This window comes from Muntiacus reevesi, chromosome 9 (assembly GCF_963930625.1).
Source record: "Muntiacus reevesi chromosome 9, mMunRee1.1, whole genome shotgun sequence".
NCBI classification, from domain to species: domain Eukaryota; kingdom Metazoa; phylum Chordata; class Mammalia; order Artiodactyla; family Cervidae; genus Muntiacus; species Muntiacus reevesi.
Genome location: NC_089257.1, coordinates 12,202,167 through 12,219,890, shown reverse-complemented (window position 1 = coordinate 12,219,890; position 17,724 = coordinate 12,202,167). Strand labels below are relative to the sequence as shown.

The 17,724-nt window shown below is 40.1% G+C and overlaps 2 protein-coding genes across 2 annotated transcripts; both read left to right on the top strand.

Moving 5' to 3' along the window:
- The first annotated feature begins 10,501 nt into the window (after window positions 1-10,501).
- On the top strand, window positions 10,502-12,381 carry LOC136175644 (endogenous retrovirus group K member 7 Gag polyprotein-like). The gene is given in 2 exon segments (XM_065945895.1): window positions 10,502-12,319; window positions 12,322-12,381. Coding segments are annotated over 2 exon segments (1,878 nt in total).
- Window positions 12,382-15,693: 3,312 nt separating this feature from the next.
- LOC136175643 (endogenous retrovirus group PABLB member 1 Env polyprotein-like) lies at window positions 15,694-17,162 on the top strand. The gene has a single exon (XM_065945893.1). It carries the CDS (start codon window positions 15,694-15,696, stop codon window positions 17,158-17,160), a length of 1,467 nt encoding a protein of 488 aa, XP_065801965.1. The 3' UTR covers window positions 17,161-17,162.
- Window positions 17,163-17,724: the final 562 nt, after the last annotated feature.

Below are 17,724 nucleotides of genomic sequence, written 5' to 3'. Positions count from 1 at the left end.
GAGGCGGTGAAGGACAGAGCAGCCTGCTGCAGCCCTCGGGGTTGCGGAGAGGAGACGTGACTTAGGGGCTGAGCAACAGGAGTTAAACGCTAGAGCTTCCGGCTGTCACTAAGCAAAAGTAAATGTCAAGAAAACCAAACACAAATTTGCTTAACTTGGAAGATGAAGTCTGCCTCATACAATTCATCCTTTCTAAAAATCTATTCACAATATTAACAAATTACTTACGAAAAAGGTGAAAAGCAAACATTCATTAGCAACAACGAGACAAGAAAGAGGGGAGAATCTAGGGCTTTTAGCTACAACAGTTTTACTCAAGGAAAAGAATTTTTCCACAGAAGCTTGTGTATTGTGGCAAACCTTTTCATTCAAATTATGTTGTACTTTACAAATCCTTGGAATTCTGAAACTCAACTGAATTGATTTGTTTTTTCATTTAAAAATTATCTTTATTAAAGCAGTTTGAGATAAAGTCCTATGGTATTGAAAACAAGAAAAACTTTCAATTCATGGGCATGTTTATGACTTGGAGGAGTTTGACTTCCTAACTATGAATCTGACACTCAATCTTCTGTGTCTGGGTCTTCATGTGATGAATTAAAGAGCAGGATGGTTTATTTGTGGTTAGAGCCTCCTCAGGTATAATCAGAGGAATATTCACTTCTCTATGTAACAAGAAGCTCTTATCTTACTATCATCATTATATACTTTCATCTGATTCTGCCCACATCACCCCTACCAAAGAATCAAAGCACCAACTGGAAAAAGAAACAGGAAATTTGAACAATAAGACTGACCTTTCTCTGACAGAAGCACAAACTTCAGAGTTTCACCAGGACTTGGGGAATGAATGGATGCAAAACCCATTAATTACTATCTTATGCAAACTCAAACACCCAGTCTTAGCTATGTATTCTAAAACTTTGCAAACAGTCTCAACTGAGATACATGGGTTGGTCAGATTGAGAATATTCTCTTTCAAAAGGCAGACAGAAAAAACTAAGGAGGATAAAAAAGAAGAAGAATCTTGAATGAGTCTTAAAGTAGGTCAGGGTCAGCAGTCTTTAGGTGAGTTAACATCGGCAGAAATATTTACACCATTATTTTAAAAGTATGAAAGGACAACAATACTTTCTCATTCAATACAGTTAATAAGGCCAAAAGTCCTTATCTTCCCTTTCCTTATTTTGTAAAATACACCATATTTTCTCAATCAGGGAGCACTAACTCTGCAATTATGTAGCACTAGTGAAGGTCATAAAATCAGTCTGAATCTTTTCCAATTACATCTTTGGAATTTGACAAATACTGCATGTGGCAAATCCTCCTTAGGAAACACCAAAATTTTATAACTTAAGATGTCCAGTATTATACTCACCAAATATGGAATTCAGTGTCAATTGCTAAACCACTATTATGTGGCTTTTTATAATCCATGAAGATTATTTAAAACTGTACCGCTTCATTATAATGATATCACATGATGCTAGGTTCTCAAACATGCAGAAATTCTATCAGCTGAGTAACACAGTTTGTGTTTTACTTGTGCTATGTGTCTGGGAGCTGTGGAGAGATGTAGGGAGGTCTTATGCCCTCTTCTTCTCACCCTTCAAAAAATAATTCTTCCTATTCAATTCCGATGTGTGCAGTTTGCAACACAAAACACAAGAGATCAAGAGGAAAGCTTCTCTTAAGGCATTTAGATTAATGAGAGTGAAGAGGCAATACCCTAGGCTAGATTATGAAGTGTTTAAGGTGTGGCAAATTCACAAATACTAAAACTGTAATGAATGCACTAGATTAAGAAATCTTCCAAAGATTGATATTTCTTGACTCTTATTGGTATTGATTTTAGACTCAGTTTTGCTCCACTATATATATATAATGCCTTCAGCCTCATTACCCATATAAAATTAAATTTGATACAAAGGTGATAGGGTCAAAAACCTCCTATCATGGTGGTGTGGAGGACATAGTACCCTAAGTAAAAAAGTCTATTTTGGAAACCAGGGACAAGCAAATGTCTCCTTCCTGTTGCATGGGTTTAAAAGGGCCAAGTCAATGTAGCCCACACACTCCATGTTAGTAGAATTTTCTGACATCTGTGCAAGGAGAGAATACTTGCAAACAGGAAAGAATAAATTAACAGCTTCATCTCTGTATAGGAGCTGAATGCCTCTTGAGACAAAGGGCAGAAGAGATTGACCTTTTTGGCATCCCAAGATCCTTCTGCCTGCGGGTGTGGTGGGAGCCGGTGAAGGAACCATGACTTTGAAGGCAAATTCTAAAGATGTCAATGTGATTCCTCAGCATAATTTTGATGAAGAATGACCCAGAGAAGGAGTAAAAGAGGAACCAATTGCAGCTTCTTAGAAAATGTTTTTAAAAGTGTATTCTGTATTACTTTGCCTTTTCCATTGACTTAACTGCAAATATCACTGTAGCAGACACAGCTGTCTTCCATGCTGTGTGTTTGAGGTCACCTCTGAATTGACCTGGGCTTCTCTGGTGGCTCAGACCGTACAGAATCTGCCTGCAATGCGGGAGACCCTGGGTCGATCCCTGGATGGGGAGGTGCCCTGGAGAAGGGAATGGCTGTGCACTCCAGTGTTCACACCTGGAGAATTCCATGGAGAGAGGAGCCTGGTGAGTTATAATCCATGGGGTTGCAAAGAGTCAGACGTGATTGCTTGACTGACACTGTCTTTTTCTTTCTGACTTGACCTACAGCCAAGATAGATTGTTTTCTGACATGCTGGTTGCTTCCCATCTCTAGTGTTTGACTTCATTTCCTGAGGGCAAAGGGATCTTGCTTGGACCCCACCCACAGCAGTTTGTAAGGTCCTGAGATCTAACGTGTTAAGAGAAATATTAAACTAATAAGCAACAGGACTCAATGGATAAAAACTCAAACTTTTCTAGCCCTCTTTTATGCAGGAAGCTAAAATATCTTAAGTAATTGAAATTTAGTTGTATGCAGCAGTAATTTTTCTTTATTGCATACTTTGTTAGCTTTCTCCCTAATCAGGGGAGTCTCTTGTTCCTTATCCCTCATTTTTGCTTCCTAAAGTCATCTACCAAATAAACATTAAAAGTCCAGCTCTTTGCCTCAGAGTCTTCTCTTGAAACTTACACTCTGACCATCACCGCCTCATATGATGTTAACAGAAAGAGGCAACAAATATATATATATATATATATATATATATATATATACAGCACAAATAGAACTTTATGGAGCCATAATAATAATAATAATATTGTCTTACTCTATAACTGAAAGTTCTATCAGAAATTGTTACCATCTGAGGCATAGACGGTTCTTTAGTATCAGAAAGTCTGGCCTGTAGTCAGCGTCTTTGCATAAACTGCATTTTAGGTGGAGCTTTCAAAAAATACCTACACCCCCTTCAGAATGTTTATGGTTTTAGAATCCCAGTATAGAGTTAATAAAAAATAGAAAAAAGGATTGTTTACTATTTCCAAAAATATAATAATGGAGTAGTAAAATATATCACTTCTCCATAAATCAGTTATGATGAGACTATTATTCATGGACTAATGTATTGGGTCTGGCATCAGTGACTAAATTCATCTATAATTTTAAACTGAAGATAGAAATCAAGAATTGTCCCTGAAGCTAATCTAGTAGTCAGCCATCCACTCACCTAAAACAAGGAATGCCTTCTTGTTCCGCCATACAGTTAGTAGTCTGACTGCAGTCAGAGCAATTTATGAATGTCCCTCCCCTTTGAGACAGTCCCCCAGGAACTTGAATGCAATTTCTTGATTATTCCCAAAGCATCTAAGAACATGAAATGAAGCCAGTAGTCTTCGTTTATTATTTTTGATTTCCCTATTGAGGAAACACTCTTTTAAATGCAATTCACATGCTTTTCTATTCTTAATTATTGCACACTCAAATATCTAGATTTCAGTTTATCATTCATTGGGTAAAACCTTTAATCATCCATAAATTACTTCAACAGTCACTATTTTCCACCATGACTTCTGCCCAAGTTTATGACTGAGGATAAAGACAAAGCTCTTTAAACATGTCCTAGAGTGATTCTAAAGACTCAGAAGGAATACAAATTATGAACATGCATGTAACCCATTTTTCATTTTTAAGGGACTAAATTGAGTTAATCATACCCTAATTCTGTATCCTATAATTGTATTCAATCCTCATTTGCCATCCCCACCCCAGTTTTCCTTCCTCATACAGGCATCTTCTCAATGAGAGCTGATATACACTCTTAAAAAGAAATACAGTTGTATAATGTAAATATAGTATATGCTTTAGAACACTCATGTTGTCATTTAACTTGCTTTGATGCTTGAAGAGTCTCATTCAACTCTACATTTTTGAAACACATTCATTCTACTGTGTGTGTGTGTGTGTGTGTGTGTGTGTTAGTTGCTCAGTCATGTCCAACTCTTTGCAACTCCATAGACTATAACCCACGAGGCTCCTCTGTCTGTAGAATTTTCTAGGTAAGATTACTAGAGTGGGTATCCATTCCCTTCTCCAGGAGATTTTCATAATGCAGGGTCTGAACCTGGGTCTCCTGCATTGCAGGCAGATTCTTTATCATCTGAGTCACCAGGGAAGTCCCATTTTAGTACAAACACATTATTTATCTCTATTCTGTTTTGTTACTATAATCTGGGTCTCCTTTAATTTAAAGTGTTTGCTTCCATAGTAGTGCGATTCAGCTAGTTACCAACTCTGGGATTTTATCTGTGTCACCACAGCTAATGACTTTGTGTGTGGCCCCTGCAGATCCATGAATGAACTTTTTGTGATATATTGAATTAGTCAAAAAGTTTGTTTTTTCCCATAAGATGATGCTAATACCACCTATTTAACATTAATTTCATTTGAAACAATTTGGTTAGATTGTATCCTCAGTTCAATTCAGTCGCTCAGTCCCGCCCTTGTGACCCCGTGGACTGCAGCACGCCAGGCCTCCCTGTCCATCACCAACACTCAGGGTTTATTCAAACTCATGCCCATTGAGTCATATATGACATCCAACCATCGCATCCTCTGTCATGCCCTTCTCCTCCTGCCTTCAAACTTTGCCAGCATAAGGGTCTTTTCAAATGAGTCAGTTCTTTACATCAGGTGGCCACAAGTATTGGAGTTTCAGCTTTAGCATCAGTCCTTCCAATGAACATTCAGGACTGATTTCCTTTAAGATGGACTGGTTGGATCTCCTTGCAGTCCAAGGGACTCTCAAGGGTCTTCTCCAACACCACAGTTCAAAAATATCAATTCTTTTGCACTCAGCTTTCTTTATAGTCCAACTCTCACATGCATACATGACTACTGGAAAAATGATAGCCTTGACCAAACGGACCTTTGTTTACAAAGTAATGTCTCTACTTTTTAATATGCTGTCTAGGTTGGTCATAACTTTTCTTCCAAGGAGTAAGAGTCTTTTTATTTCATGGCTGCAGTCAGCATCTGTAGTGATTTTGGAGCTCAGGAAATAAAGTATGCCACTGTTTCCACTGTTTCTCCATCTATTTGCCAGGAAATGATGGGACCAGATACCATAATCTTTGTTTTTTGAATGTTGAGCTTTAAAGCAGCTTTTTCACTCTCAACTTTCACTTTCATTAAGAGACTCTTTAGTTTTTCTTCAATTTCTGCCATAAGGGTGGTGACATCTGCATATCTGAGATTATTGATATTTCTCCTGGCAATCTTGATACCAGCTTGTGCTTCTTCCAGCCCAGCGTTTCTCATGATGTACTCTGCATATAAGTTAAACAAGCATGGTGACAATATAAAACCTTGACGTACTCCTTTTCCTATTTGGAACCAGTCTGTTGGTCCATGTCCAGTTCTAACTGTTGCTTCCTCACCTGCATGTAGATTTCACAAGAAGCAGGTAAGGTGGTCTGGTATTCTTGTCTCTTTCAGAATTTTCCATAGTTTATTGTGATCCACACAGTCAAAGGCTTTGACATAGTCAATAAAGCAGAAATAGATGTTTTTCTGGAACTCTCTGGCTTTTTGATGATTTGGCAGATGTTGGCAATTTGATCTCTGGCTCCTCTGCCTTTCCTAAAACCAACTTGAACATCTGGAAGTTCACGGTTCACACATTGCTGAAAACTGGCTTGGAGAATTTTGAGCATTACTTTACTAGCATGTGAGATGAGTGCAATTGTGCGGTAGTTTGAGCATTCTTTGACATTGCTTTTCTTAGGGGTCAGAATGAAAACTGACCTTTTCCAGTCCTGTGGCCACTGCTGAGTTTTCCAAATTTGCTGGCATATTGAGTGCAGCACTTTCACAGCATCATCGTTTAGGAATTGAAATAGCTCAACTGGAATTCCATCACCTCCACTAGCTTTGTTCGTAGTGCTGCTTCCTAAGGCCCATTTGACTTCACATTCCAGGATGTTTGACTCTAGGTGAATGATCACACCATTGTGGTTATCTGGGTCATGAAGATCTTTTTTGTACAGTTCTCCTGTGTATCCTTGCCACTTCTTCTTAATATCTTCTGCTTTTGTTAGGTCCATACCATTTCTGTCCTTTATCGAGCCCATCTTTGCATGAAATTTACCTTGGTATTTCTAATCTTGAAAAAAAAATTTTGACATAATGTGGTTCACTGGAGAAGGGAATGGCAAACCACTGCAGTATTCTTGCCTTGAAAACCCCATGAACAGAATGAAAAGGCAAGAAGATAGGACACTGAAAGATGAACTCCCCAGGTCGGTAGGTGCCCAGTATGCTATTGGAGATCAATGGAGAAATAACTCCAGAAAGAATGAAGAGGTGGAGCCAAAGCAAAAAGAACACCCAGCTGTGGATGTGATTGGTGACAGAAGCAAGGTCTGATGATATAAGAGCAATATCGCATAAGAACCTGGAATGTTAGGTCCATGAATCCAGGCAAATTTGAAGTGGTCAAACAGGAAATGACAAGTATGAACATCGAAATTTTAGGAATCAGTGAACTGAAATATACTAGAATGGGTAAATTTAACTCAGGTGACCATTATATCTACTACTGTGGGCAAGAATCCCTTAGAAAAAATCGAGTAGCCATCATGGTCGACAAAAGAATTCGAAATGAAGTACTTGAATGCAGCCTCAAAAATGACAAAACTGATCTCTGTTTGTTTCCAAGGCAAACCATTCAATATCAAGGTAATCCAAGTCTATGCCCCGACCAGTAATGCTGAAGAAACTGAGGTTGAATGGTTCTATGAAGATCTATAAGACCTTCTAGAACTAACACCCAAAAATGGTGTCCTTTTCATTATAGGGGTCTGGAATGCAAAAGTAGGAAGTCAAGAAACACCTGGAGTAACAGGCGAATTTGGCCTTGGAGTAGAGAATGAAGCAGGGAAAAGGCTAACAGAGTTCTGCCAGGAAAATGCACTGGTCATAGCAAACACCCTCTTCCAACAACACAAGAGAAGACTCTACACATGGACATCACCAGATGGTCAACACCGAAATCAGATTGATTATATTCTTCGCAGCCAAAGATGGAAAAGTTCTATACAGTCAGCAAAAACAAGACTGGGAGCTGATTATGGCTCAGATCATGATTGAAGAAAGTGGGGAAAGTCACTTGACCATTCAGGTATGACCTAAATCAAATTCCTAACGATTATACAGTGGAAGTGAGAAATAAATTTAAGGGGCTAGATCTGGTAGGCAGAGTGCTGGATGAACTATGGATGTGAGTTCGTGACATTGTACAGGAGACAGGGATCAAGACCATCCCCAAGAAAAAGAAATGCAAAAAAGCAAAGTGGCTGTCTGAGGAGGCCTTACAAATAGCTGACAAAAGAAGATATGCCAAAAGCAAAGGAGAAAAGGAAAGGTATATCCATTGGAATGCAGTGTTTCAAAGAATAGCAAGGAGAGGTAAGAAAGCCTTCCTTAGTGATCAGCGCAAAGAAACAGAGGAAAACAATAGAGTGGAAAAGACTAGAGATTTCTTCAAGAAAATTAGAGATACCAGGGGAACATTTCATGCAAAGATAGGCTCAGTAAAGGATTGTATCCTAACAGCTGTCATATCAACATGCACTTAAAATTATCAAAATTGGTGAATTTTTGTATAGCCACTTTAATATTGAAGATGGAAGCAAAAAGCACCATTTTGGCATATTACACTCTACTATTTCAAGAAAAATAAAAACACAACTGAAACCCCAAAAAGCATTTTTACAGTGTATGGAGAAGGTGCTGTGACTGATCAAATGTTTCAAAAATGATTTGCTGTGTTTTGTGCTGGAGGTTTCTTGATGGACAATGCTCAACAGTCAGGTAGATAAGTTGAAGTTGATAGAAATCAAATAGAGACATTGAGAATAATCAACATTATACTCTGTGGGAGATAGCTGACATACTGAAATATCCAAATCACGCACTGAACATCTTTTGCACCAGCCTGGTTATATTAATCATTTAATGTCTGGGTTCCACATAATTTAAGTGAAAAAAATCTCCATGATCATATTTTTGCAAGCTATTCCCTACTTAAACATAATAAAAACATTCTTTTTAAAAACAATTTGTGGTGGGTGATGAAAAACGGATACTGTACACTAATGAGGAATGGAGGAAATCACAGTGCAAGTGAAAACAGCCACCATCGACCACACCAAAGGCAACTCTTCATTCAAAGATGATGTCGTTTGTATGCTGGGATTAGAAGGGAGTCCTCTGTTATGAGTTTCTCCTGAAAAACCAAATGATTAATTCTTCTCTCTCAATTAGATCAGCTAACAGCAACACTCAATGAGAAGCATCCAGAATTAATTAATGGAAAATATTTAATCTTCCATCAGGAAAACATAAGGCCACATGTTTCTTTGATGATCAGGGAAAAACCGCTACAGCTTGGCTGGGAAATTCTGATTTATCTACTGTATTCACCAGATATTGTACCTTCAGATTTCCATTTATTCTGCTCTTTATAAACTTCTCTTAATGGAAAAAATCTCAATTCCCTGGAAGACTATAAAAGGCACCTGGAATCGTTCTTTCTCAAAAAAGACAAAAACTTTTGGGAAGATGGAAATATGAAGTTACCTAAGACGTGGTAGAAGGTCATGAAATGAAATGGTGAATATATTGTTCAATAATGTTATTGGGCAAAATTAAAAACATATCTTGTATTCTCACTTAAAAGCTGAGGGAAGTTTTGACCAACTCATTGTCTCCTGGAGTGGATCCCTGATAAGAGAAATATAAGCAAAATTAGTTTATTTAAATTAATATGAATTGATGCCAAGATTTATCAATATACATTCTATCATCACTACATGAGATTTTATACTTTGGACATCCAACTTATGAATATGTATAATTTGTTCATATGGTTAGGGACTGTAAAAAATAATTAAGCCAGATTCAAATTTTTAGAGCTAAAATTGTTTTCTTATCTTAATACATTATTTTTTAAAAATAATCATCCAAATTGTGTCTGAATTTGGAATAGAATGATATCTATCCAGAGTAGTATCCAGGTCAACTGATACCAATAACACATATTTTAAAATAGTTTTAATATTCAAATGTCTGTAATAGTGATAAGATTGAAGTTTTGGATAATGCTGAGGAAACAGTCATTGAAGTGACACAAAATCTGCCACATAAATCCTGTAACAGAGACTGGCTGATCAACAAATCGTTTTTGTTTTCACTTTGACCGCTTCTACCTGTATATCCAATTTTCAGTTCGGCCTCCTTATCTTTTGAGTGACTGCTCTGAATGGACTTACTATTTCGTTTCCACAGAAGTGGCTGTGGAGACAGCCCCTTGCACAGTAGAGATGCAGGTGCGACAGCGCAGACAATGGACTCAATGCTTGTGGACCTCCAGGGCGGGAGGAGCAGCCGCCCACACTAAACCTGTCCACGAATGCGGGGAGCCGGCCTGCTCAAGGCCCAAATAGGCCCTGGGAAAAGGCCTTGAAGGGGGCCATTCCCTGTCCCGCCACCCCATGATAAAGTAGTAAAATATTTGCTGGGCCTCCTTTGTTCTTCCTTGAGAAAAACGTAGTAGTGACCTTCACTTAGTAGTTTATTTTGGGAATGCCAAAAACAAGATGTAAGCTTCTGCAATCACTTAAAACAAAGAATTGTATTGATCTGACAGACACCAGATGGCATTTTTTATGAATTATGTTTTCTGCTTGTACTAGTATAAAGGTAGCTGTTCTACTCAATAAAATCGCTGACTTGCCTAAAGAGCATTCAGCCCTCTCGACCCCATCCTTTACTATCATCTTTTTTTCTCAGGCTTCCGTGTGGTTGCGGTCGGGACTTGTTCATTTTGCCGGCTGGTCCCGGCAAGTGGCGCCTCGAACAGGGACTCGATTGGGCTACACGGTCGCAGCCGCCCGATACGTGAGTACAGAGGGGATCCCGAGAAAAAAATAAAATAAAATAAGAGAAACGTGAGTACAGATTTTTTAAGGGCGGAGAGGGTTTTAGTCGAGAGTATAAACTATGGGTCAAGGTAGTAGTAGAGAACTTTTTGTAACTATGCTTAAGACTATGCTAAAGGTGAGAGGAGTTACTGTTGCTAAACATAAATTAGAAAAGTTTTTGTTGTTTGTAGAAGAAGTTTGTCCTTGGTTCCCTGAGGATGGGACTGTAAATATAGAAACTTGGAAGAAGGTGGGAGAGCAAATTCAGCAGTATTATTCTTTACATGGGGCTGAGAAGGTACCGTTAGATGCCTATTCATTATGGACTCTTATCAGGGACTGTCTGGACCCTGAACATGAAAGCAAAAAATTGGAGACTGCATTAAAGAATATAATTGGCAAACCTCCCACCTTGCCTACTGCTCCTCCTTCGGAGCATGGTTCTGATATGGCAGAAAAACCCCCTGTACAGAGTTCCTCTGACTCTGATTCTGAATTAGACCCTGCTGAGCAAGCAGAAGATCCGTGGGAGTTATTTGCTGCTGAAAAAACCGCTGTTAAAACACAAGCGGAATTATCCCCATTTTCGGAGGTTAAAAAATTGCTTACAACTGTGACTAAGCGTCTTGATGCTCTTAACTTAAAGCTTTTTTCCCAGCCCTTATGTCCCTCTAATCAGTTACCATCGCAGCCTCCGTCTGTTATTGCGGGATTAGACCCACCGAGAGCTGATATGCAAAAGGGGTCTGAGGCTTCCGCACAGGCACTATGTGTAAAAAACACCTCCGAACTGTCTCCCCTCCAACTTGCAATTCGCCAGGCGAGGCAACAGGGAGAAACCTTGGCAGGATTTCCTATCCTTTTCCCCGTCCTTGAAGACGCTCAACAGAGAAGGTATTATGAACCCCTGCCATTCAAACAAATTAAAGAATTAAAACAAGCCTGTGCTCAGTATGGACCAACTGCTCCTTTTACTATGTCCATCATTGAGAATTTAAATAGTCAATATTTACCTCCTAATGATTGGAAGCAGGTCTCTAAGGCCTGCCTCTCTGGGGGAGATTATTTGCTATGGATATCAGAATTTGGAGAGCAATGTGGAAATTTTGTGGACAGAAATAGACAGAATGGTCTGCAAGTGACTTTTGAAATGCTTATGGGGGAAGGAGCCTATAGGGCTACTAATCAGCAATTGAATTATCCCCCTGAAGCTTATCCCCAAATAAATGAGGCAGCTTTGATAGCTTGGAAGCGGCTTCCTACATCTAATAAAAAATCTGAAGATTTGTCAAAAATAAGACAGGGTCCTGACGAGCCTTATCAGGATTTCGTGGCTCGTCTCCTTGACTCAGTATCGAGAGTTATAGGAGATGAAGAAGCAGGTATGGTTTTAACCCATCAGCTGGCATATGAAAATGCTAACTCTGCTTGCCAGGCTGCTTTGAGACCCTACAGAAAGAAAGGAGGACTGACTGATTATATCCGGATTTGTGCAGATATTGGGCCATCATATATGCAAGGTTTAACCATTGCAGCTGCCCTACAGGGAAAAACTGTTAAAGAAATATTGTACCAACAAGCTAACAAGGGAAAGATTAAGAATAGAGTTAACAGGCCCCCTGGCAGTTGTTTCTCCTGCGGACAGATGGGACACCGAGCTATACAATGCCCCCAAACGAAAGGAGAAACGACCAATAAACAAACTGGAGGCCCTAATTTATGCCCCAGATGTAAAAGGGGACGGCACTGGGCAAAAGATTGTAGATCTAAAACAGATATTAATGGAAAAGTGCTTGCACCTGTGTCGGGAAACTGGGTGAGGGGCCAGCCCCAGGCCCCGAAACAATGTTATGGGGCACTTCAGGAAAATGATCAGGGAGCAATTTCCAACCCAGAGTCAAAGAGCCACCTCAGGCAGCGCAGGATTGGACCTCTGTTCCTCCACCTATACAGTACTGACTCCTGAAATGGGAATGCAAGCGCTATCCACTGGGGTTTATGGACCGTTGCCACAAAATTCTGTGGGTTTACTATTAGGAAGAAGCAGTTGGACTATGAAAGGATTACAAATCGCCCCTGGAGTGATTGATTCAGATTTTACTGGAGAAATAAAAATTATGGCTTGTGCTCCCAAAAACATTGTTAGTATCCCTTCTGGACAGCGCATAGCTCAATTGGTCATGCTGCCTACTATACCCATGGGGAAAATAAAAAATGCTCAACCTCGGGAAGGCGCATGTTTTTGGTCATCTGATGCTTATTGGATTCAAAATATAAAAGAGACTCGCCCAGAATTAGAACTACTTATTAATGGGCACAGATTTGTGGGGATATTGGATACTGGGGCTGATGTTTCTGTAATATCCTTAAATGATTGGCCAAAAAATTGGAATAAACAAGTAGCTGTCTCCACTTTACGGGGAATTGGCCAGTCTCATGACCCTGAACAGAGTTCTGAATTGCTTAAGTGGAAAGATGCTGAGGGTCATGAAGGATACATTCAGCCTTACATTTTGCCTGGTATTCCTGTTAATCTGTCGGGAAGAGATGTCATGAAACAAATGGGAGTTTACATATTCGCCCCAAATGATGCTGTTAGCCAGATGCTTTTGAATCAGGGGCTATTGCCTAATCAGGGATTGGGGAAAAATGGAGAAGGAAATTTGTCACCTGTTCAGACTAAAACCTTGCCTCTTCGATCAGGATTAGGGTATTTTTAGGGGAGGCCATTGTATCTCCTGCGGCTCATGCGGACGCGATTACCTGGAAAAGTGACGCGCCTGTCTGGGTCGATCAATGGCCTCTCACAAAAGAAAAAATATCAGCCGCAGAACAATTGGTGCAGGAACAATTGGCGCTTGGTCATATTGAACACTCTAATTCGCCTTGGAACTCTCCTATTTTTGTGATTCAAAAGAAATCTGGTAAATGGAGATTATTACAAGATCTCAGAAAAGTTAATGAGACCATGGTTATTATGGGGCCTTTACAACCTGGTCTCCCTTCTCCTATAGCTATTCCAAAGGGGACTTATAAGTTAATTATTGATTTAAAAGATTGTTTTTATACTATACCACTGGCACCACAAGACTGCCTTCCTTTTGCTTTTAGTGTCCCTGCTAATAACTTTCAACAACCCATGAAATGTTACCAATGGAAAGTACTTCCTCAAGGCATGGCCAATAGCCCCACCTTGTGTCAAAAGTTTGTTGCTAAGGCCTTGGAACCTACTCGCCAAAAATATCCCTCTTTATATATGATTCATTATATGGATGACATTTTACTAGCTCATTCTAATGAAAGTATTTTGTTGTCTGCCTTTTCTGACTTGCAGGCTGATTTACAGCACTATGGCCTTCAAATAGCTCCTGAGAAAGTTCAGCATAGCCCACCTTATTCTTATTTAGGCTTTAGACTGGAAGGAGAGACTTTTAAAGCTCAAAAATTAGAACTTCGTAAAGATAATTTGAAAACATTGAACGATTTTCAAAAATTATTAGGAGATATTAATTGGATTCGTCCTTATTTGAAAATCACTACTGGAGAATTAAAACCTCTGTTTGATATTCTTAAAGGACCTTCAGAGCCTACATCGCCTCGGGTTTTGACTGATGAAGGACGCCAAGCTTTAAATATAGTAGAAAAAGCTTTGGCTGCTCAAACAAGTTCCCATTGTGATTATACAAAAGAATGGGGTTTGTATATACTTCCTTCTAAACACACCCCTGCAGCTGTTCTTTTTCAAGATTCCCCTCTTTATTGGATACATTTGCCTGTTTCCCCTGCTCGGGTACTCACCCCTTACTTTGATCTAGTCAGTACTCTTATCGCTAAGGGCCGTCGAGATTCCAGAGAATTATTGGGGAGAGACCCTTACTTTATCTGTCTACCGTTTACAAAGGAACAGCAGGACTGGCTATTCCAGTTCAGCGATTCCTGGAGTGCAGCCCTAGCTCATTTTGCCGGCAGATTAGAAAATCATCTTCCCGCTAATAAGCTGCTGCACTTTGCTAGTCAACACGACTTTGTGTTTCCCTCCGTAGTTGTTTCGCAGCCACTTAAAGGCGCAGTCACCGTATTCACCGATGGATCCTCAGACGGGAAGGCTGCTTATGTTATTAATGATAATGTTACCTCCTGGTTTACAGGCTGTTCCTCTGCACAAGAAGTAGAATTATGCGCTGTGTTTGCTGTTTTACAACACTTTGTCTCTGAACCTCTGAATGTTTTTTCTGATAGTCTGTATGTTGTTAGAGCTCTTAACCAATTAGAAACTGTTCCCTTTATTCATACTGTCAATTCAGTAATTCAGCAGCTGTTTCGAGATATACAAGCTCTTTTACGTCAAAGGATTCATAAATGCTTTTTTGGCCATATTCGCGCTCATACAAATCTACCTGGAGCACTTACTTCTGGAAATGCATTAGCTGATTCAGCCACTCAAATTTTCCTTTCCCAGGCCCAACTCGCAGAACGCTCTCATCAATTACATCATCAAAACAGTAATACCCTCAGATTACAATTTAAAATACCCCGTGAAACTGCCAGGCAAATAGTTAAATGCTGCCCTGTTTGTCCTCAATTTTTTTCTGTTCCTCACTATGGTGTGAACCCCCGCGGCCTCCTTCCCAACCATTTATGGCAGATGGATATAACTCACATTCTTTCCTTTGGTAAACTAAAATATGTTCATGTTAATATAGATACTTTTTCTGGATATATTTTTGCCTCTTTACAAACAGGAGAAGCAGCTCGACACTGTGTCGCACATTGCCTTGCAGCATTCTCCGTTATGGGAACTCCAAAGATCATCAAAACGGACAACGGACCTGGATATACTTCTGCCGCTTTTCTTAATTTTTGCTCCCGTCTCTCTATCTCTCTTAAAACAGGCATCCCCTACAATCCCCAAGGTCAAGGCATCATTGAACGAGCTCATCAGACATTAAAACATCAGCTTTTAAAGTTAAAGAAGGGGGAGTTATATCCCCTCACACCATATAATTACTTACATCATGCCCTTTTCATTCTTAATTTTTTAAATTTGGACTCTGAAGGCAAGACCGCGGCACAGCGATTCTGGTCCCCAGCCGCTACCAACAAACCTTTCGTGGCTTGGAGAGATCCAATTACTAATCGGTGGCATGGCCCTGACCCTGTTTTGATACGGGGGGCGGGGACATGCTTGTGTTTTCCCACAGGATGCCGAAGCACCGCGCTGGCTCCCGGAGAGGCTGGTACCCCGGACGGAGACGGTCGCTGACTGCTCCAATGGAGAGTACGCAGACACAAGAGAGGAATGTTCTGCCAACAAATCAACAACTGCATGAGTTCGTGGAACGAGCAAGACACATTGCTGCGGATACAACCAATCCACACATTTCTCTATCCTACCTGGTGCTTGCATCAGCATGCGCTGTTATGAATCAAGCCTTTCCTAGCGCTGAAGGAAATGTTTTTCTTTCTTGGGCTCATTCCTATGCTGATTCTCATAATGCCTCTGCTTGTTGGGTATGCACTGCCATGCCTTTGTCAGTTGTAAATGGTTTACCATGGTGGGTTTTGCCAATAAGTCAGGAAGATTTACCTGCGGTGTGTGAATTCTTAAAACAGTATAAACAGATTCACCTTAGCCTTAATTCTCTTAATATTACAGCCTTGACCTGGTGTAATTCGAAACCTTATGACTCCCGGATTAGATTTAATGCCAATCAAAGCCTTGGGACAATTTCTGCTGCCTTTAATCAGTATGCTACTTCCTCAAGCAAAGGACAAGTTCACGCCAGCCGATATTTTGGGGACTATTATCAGATTTGGGACGAAATCTTTTGGATGACCCCAGAAAAAGGACAATTGCTGAAACGAGCGGACATTTGCTGGGAACAACGAGAACATCAACCCCACCTTGGAGAAAAAAATTTAGGCAGACATTTGTTAAAGCATATGGGTATTACTCCTAATTCTTTGTGTGAACGCATGATTGATGTTACCTTTTCTGTCAAAACACCCACGCCTTGGCCAGGATCTGATTGGCTTTATAACCCAGGCATCAGATGGGTTGCTCCTAACAGAACAAAGTGGATTTGTGGCCCTAATGTCTGGCCATGGCTGCCTGTAGGCTGGGTAGGACGATGCAGTCTTGGATTTGTGTTTGCTCCTGGTCATATTAGTCATGAGCCCATCAAGAACCCTGCCAACCTTCCCTTTTTGCGAGCGCGATGGACTCGATCTGTATTTCATTGGTATGATTATTTGGCAGCAGTATTTGTTCCCTCTATTGGGACGGCCGATATAATGGCCCATGTAGATGCCTTAACTAATTTTACTCAAAAAGCCTTATTAGACACTAAAAAGGCTATTGAGGCTCTAAATGAAGAACAGAGACAAATGAGAAAAGCTGTTTTGCAAAACCGCATGGCTCTAGACATTATCACTGCTGCCCAAGGTGGGACTTGTGCTGTAATAAAAGTAGAATGTTGTGTGTATATCCCAGATTTATCTTCCAATGTGTCTGATGCTGTAAATGATCTTCAACATCAAATACTTTCCATGCAGGATTCCTCCCTTTCTTTTTGGGAGCAAGTTAAATCCTGGTTTATGAGTGATTGGTGGAAAAACCTGCTTACAGTGCTTGTTATTGTACTCTGTTTTCTTTGTTGTGGACCATGTATTTTACAATGCATTATGAATTTGGTCACTGAAAGAATTGTGAAATTTTCCCGTATTTTGAAAAAATAACCTTGTCTGCTTTTTCTTGAGGAATGAGTAGGGAGGCTCGGCCTTTAATAAATAAAAAAGGGGGAGATGCGGGGAGCCGGCCTGCTCAAGGCCCAAATAGGCCCTGGGAAAAGGCCTTGAAGGGGGCCATTCCCTGTCCCGCCACCCCATGATAAAGTAGTAAAATATTTGCTGGGCCTCCTTTGTTCTTCCTTGAGAAAAACGTAGTAGTGACCTTCACTTAGTAGTTTATTTTGGGAATGCCAAAAACAAGATGTAAGCTTCTGCAATCACTTAAAACAAAGAATTGTATTGATCTGACAGACACCAGATGGCATTTTTTATGAATTATGTTTTCTGCTTGTACTAGTATAAAGGTAGCTGTTCTACTCAATAAAATCGCTGACTTGCCTAAAGAGCATTCAGCCCTCTCGACCCCATCCTTTACTATCATCTTTTTTTTCTCAGGCTTCCGTGTGGTTGCGGTCGGGACTTGTTCATTTTGCCGGCTGGTCCCGGCACACGAACAGCTCACAGAGCCTTCTGTCTTCAGTCATTAGCAGCCTCTTCTGACCGAAAGACAAG